The 4,701-nt window shown below is 56.8% G+C and overlaps 2 protein-coding genes across 2 annotated transcripts; both read left to right on the top strand.

Moving 5' to 3' along the window:
* Positions 1-658: 658 nt before the first annotated feature.
* Positions 659-2,679, top strand: VDBG_08122 (predicted protein; the record flags this gene model as incomplete). The annotated part of the gene is made up of 2 exons (XM_003001817.1): positions 659-749; positions 1,058-2,679. The coding sequence occupies 2 exons, from the start codon at positions 659-661 to the stop codon at positions 2,677-2,679; spliced, it is 1,713 nt and encodes a 570-aa protein (XP_003001863.1).
* A 1,027-nt stretch (positions 2,680-3,706) lies between these two features.
* Positions 3,707-4,654, top strand: VDBG_08121 (predicted protein; the record flags this gene model as incomplete). Its single annotated transcript, XM_003001816.1, has 1 exon — positions 3,707-4,654. The coding sequence occupies one exon, from the start codon at positions 3,707-3,709 to the stop codon at positions 4,652-4,654; it is 948 nt and encodes a 315-aa protein (XP_003001862.1).
* Positions 4,655-4,701: the final 47 nt, after the last annotated feature.

Below are 4,701 nucleotides of genomic sequence, written 5' to 3'. Positions count from 1 at the left end.
TATCACGTCCTTGGGTCCGCGGACCAGTTCCGGGGAGGGTGGGTTTTCTTACCCGCTTTCTACCCGCCGTTGGGTCGATGGCAGGTCGATGGCTTGGCGTGAGGCAATCCGCGCTGCAGGTCGCCCCGTGCGAACGATACAGAGTCACGCTGTCGCGAACGGGCAGGACGGGGCCAGCTGATTCGGCTGGGTGGATTCAAGTCCGCGGCCAGGTCTGGAGGTTGGGGTCTAATTGGTGAGGACTTATCAAAGTACGGAGCTTGACCTGTCCCAAACTGTATGTTTGAAGTTCGAGCTAGCAACCAACCGCATAACGGGCGGTTTACCTGCAGGTGATTTGTGGGGTTCGGTTCCGGAGGTATACCTCAAGCAAGACAGAGAATCGAGAGAACCCCTGGATTTCCCAGTTGCCTCGCTCGAGATCCGAGCCCCCAGCCCCTCGGGTTGCAGATCGGAGCCGCTTCTGGGCCTCTCATCGTTGCCTCATGTTGGCTCTGGGGGTCTGCGATTTCCTGTAATATGGGCCTTTGCCTTCCTCGGAAGGGCTCACCCTGAGACTCTTGCAAACCAATGGCACGCACCTCGTGACGCTCGACTCATTTTGTGACACTCGTTTCGTTCGGCCGCCCCTTTCTCGCCTGTCAACTACGCCCACACGATGGAGACTGGTACCAACACAGCTCATACTGCTCTCTCGGCGCTGGCTGCCATTCTGCATGGCTCCAGCGTGATCCCTCCGGTGGAGGGATGTGAGTTCAGTAGGTGTTCCGGCTTCAAAGTGAACGGCGACCGATGCAGCAAACCCATTGGCGCCGTGAGGCGTGAGACTGCCGTCAGCCTCTATGCCTGCTTCAGCAAGAGGAGGCGTGTCCCATGACGGAGGCTTTCTTTGAGCAGCTGACGGGTTTTCTGAACAGTACGCATTGCGGGATGCACGTCGTGAAGCCAAGCGTGAGCCTTGAAAGGTGGAAGTACTCCTGGCTCTCCGCCAAGATCACTGCGAGCGTGCAGGTTGTTGAGGCTGACGAGGCTGAAACGGATCTCACTTGCTCGCCAGGCATACCGGATGCTTCTGTGAAGGCCATCTCGGCTTCGACCCTCACGGTGGAGACGACCGAGCACGAACAGAGCAGTCAGGACCCGGATGGTTTGCCTCCTACCTGCCGCTCTCCAACCTGTGAGAGCATCCACGGCAACGATGACAGCGTCATGGACAGCCGAGAGAGTGTGCTGGACCACCAGGCTGTGAAACCGCCTGAACCTCAGCCAGCAGATGACTCCGTCTTTGGTTCAACTGATGGTCTCCAGGCCATCAGTAGGAGACCAGTCGCGGCCCATCCTGGGACAGACATCCATCACTCGACCGCCAGCTACGCGCCCGGCGACAACAGCCTATGGGTTTCCGATACGTCCAAACCGCACCACCTCCCCTCACCTCCCAGCTCGGAAGGCGACTCGGCCATTGTCATGGAAGCCGTCACCGACCCCCTGGCCAGCCTGGAAGTGACCCCCACGGAAGAAGTCTCCGCCGTCGAGGCCGCCGAAGCCGCCAACGCCGTCCTCGACGAGAGGGTCTTCGCGCTCCTCACCGTCGAGTTACGCCACAAGAGCGCGGTCCGGGACCCGCCGCCGTTCCTCGCAGAGATGTACAAGTGCCTCACCAAGACGCAAGAAACGGAAGGAATAGTCTACGTTCTCGCGCACACAGAGGACCCCGCCCTCTTCAAGATTGGTTACACTGGGTCCTCGGCGGAGAAGAGGCTCGCGCAGTCGAATGGCTGCTACAAGGCCAACACGCAGATCATCCACGAGACGCACGGCGGGCCGTTCTTCGCGGCGCGAAAGGCGGAGAAGCTGGCGCGCCTGGCGCTGCGGCACGAGAATCTCGTCGTCACGGCTTGTCCGGAGTGCGGAAAGCGGCACATGGAGTGGTTTCGCACGCCGAGGGAGACGGTCATCGAGACGGTCGAAAGCATGGAGCGATTGGTCCAGCTGCCGGCTTACGAGAGGGTTGATGGGAATGTCTGGAGGCTGTCGCAGGCTGTTCACGATGCGATGAACCACGTTGCGGTAGCGAGCGTGGTGGAGAATGTCAGCGGCGGCCACAGAAGAGCCACCGAGGTATCGGAGAGCGGCAGTCCGATGAGCGCGAGGAAGAACAGCATGGAGTACATGACGAGCCAGTGCGCTGATATGAGTCTTGGGGCACAGAAGACGGACATTTATGGCGGTACCGAGGGGGACGTGATGCCTTCGCTTGAGGCTGGTGACAACCATGTCCCTGAAAGCCCGACGCCGAAGAAAAGATGGCCCAAGCGGCTTGCTGCTCAAGTGCACAAGGCCAAAACAGTCACAAAGGCGATCAGAAAGTCTGGATCCCGGCACAGCACCCCGGAAGTGGATGGTGGCAGGCCCTGGTCGTGGTCTCCGCGGAGGGACAGGGACAGTGCCGGCAGTCCATCTGACGATGTCAAGGACGCCATAATGGGCGTTTTTCTGAGTTTACTTTCTGAGAAGGACAAGGATCAGTATTCGAAACGCAATAAGGAAGACGGGCTGGCGTTCGTGCAGTTTGTGGGCATCTGCAAGCAGAATGTGTGGGGGATTTTCACCGACATGAAAGACGAGTGGAGGGAGCAGAACCGAGCGGCTGAGGCATTGAAGTCCAAGGGGAGGTAGTATAGGTGGATGGAGGTTGTCGCAACGAGTCGAGAATTGTTGGCGGTTTCCTTTCTGAGGTATATGCCATGCGGGGCTACAGTCGATAAACTGATGTTTCTCTCGGCGGGCCACTGTATTCCATCCAAGGCACGGCAATCTCAGGAAAGGCGCAAGGCGCCAGGACCTTTTCTCTATCATCACTTTCCTCAGGCAAAATTGACTTGGACTGGAAAATTCGCACTCCTCGTATTCGAGCCAGGCTTAGAAAGCGAGACGTAAGTTGGAGTCAGGCTCTTCACAGGATGATCGAAAAAACCTCCATACCAGTCCTCTGTGAATCAACACCGAGGTGCCCGCATGACCCATAGCAGCAAAGTCGGCTGCCTCCAAACCATACACCATCCTCTCCGCGAACCCAGTCCCGATCTGCCTTGCCTACCCAATCTTCCTGTGAGCCTTACCGGCGACCGAAGGGCCTGTTGCGGGCCGTCCTGTTTGGGATTCGCGCGCGAAAAGGCCGATTGTGTGATCAATGACAAGAGGCTGCCAGGAACATGGGCTGACTAGGTTTCGGGTTGGGTCTGGCCAGGGCCGCACCTGACTTGGAGTCTGCTTGGTGTTGCGAATGTAGAAGTAGAAACTTCGCTTATCCCAAACGAGTGCGGTCGAGTTTTGAGCTAGCAACCAACAGCATAAAGATGGCTACATGCAGATGTGTGTGTGTGGTGGAAACGACATGGGAACACCATGCCCAAGGCCTTCTGACCCAGCCCTCGGCCTCTTTTCGCGTTGCAGAGTGGTGCCACGTAGGTCCGTTCCGTGCTTCTGCTTGGTGTTCAAAATCTTGAAACGGGACCTTTGCCCTCTTGTACTTATGTATGCGTGCGTGTGGCTGAGTATAAAAAAGTGTCTACACAAAATCTGACGAGCCCCCTTATTTTGGGGTTATCAAAAAGTCGGTCAGTCACCTTTATCATTGTCGGTATCCTTCGTGAATCCAACTAACGAGTAATTGAAAAACTCATACTCTTTCCTTACTTCACAGATGGCTCCTCGGGGGATCCCGTTTGTGGTCTCCTGCCTAATCGCCATCTACGGCAATCATGCTTTCGCCCCAGGCATGAACGAGGACTGGGAAGTTGACCCACGACTGATTAGGCGAGAAGACTTCGAATTCTGTTCCGGAGTGGCCAAGAGCAGATCAGCTGGAGCTCCAAAGCCTTTAAGGTGCATGAAAAAATTGTCTCGCGTGACGGCTTCGAGTCTCCGAAGCTTTCGCAACGAGTTTATCCTTGAAAAGAGTTTCCCCTTAACGGGGACTTTTCCCTCGAAAATGAGGGACTTTCTACGAAGGTCGCATTGCAGTTCTCACTGGGGTGCTGCGCTCGAGAGATTCGACCTCTGGAAGGAGAACCAGCTCACCGCCGGTGCGGAGAGGAGCCGCGTCGAAGTCGAGGATGACGACGAGAGCGGTGCTGACGATTCCTCTGATGACGATTCCTCTGATGACGATTCCTCTGATGACGGTTCCTCTGATGACGGTTCCTCTGATAACGGTTCCTCTGGTGACGATTCTTCCAATGACAGTTCCTCTGGCGGAAGCGAGCAGTCGTACGCGGCGAGTGACGACTCAGTTGCCATCTTCAACTCGACGCAAGCTACGGACTTTTACGACGACGACGACTGTTACGGCAACTACTACTATCGCACCAGAGATTCACGCGCCAAAGTGCAGAGCTGGTCTCCAGCGCGGCGACGAAAGCGCTCAGAAAGCTTCACAAGCAGCATGCCTGCCACAAGGCCCATCCGCAACAAGTCGAGCTCGCTTCGTGCTGCGACCAAAGCCACGAGTCCGAATATGAAGACAAAGACCCCATGGGGAATGCCATCGTGGACGAGAGGATCAGAGAATTTACAGACAGCTTACGCGAAGAAGTCGGCCGGGGCGAGATATACCGGCGTGGCACACCCCGTGATCCAGGACCCTTCATAAGCGAATTTTACAAGCATCTGACGCCGCAGGCAGAAGAGAAGAGGGCG

The sequence above is a fragment of the Verticillium alfalfae genome, genomic scaffold (assembly GCF_000150825.1).
Source record: "Verticillium alfalfae VaMs.102 supercont1.11 genomic scaffold, whole genome shotgun sequence".
In the NCBI taxonomy this organism is placed as follows: domain Eukaryota; kingdom Fungi; phylum Ascomycota; class Sordariomycetes; order Glomerellales; family Plectosphaerellaceae; genus Verticillium; species Verticillium alfalfae.
This window is presented reverse-complemented; position numbering and strand designations above follow the sequence as displayed.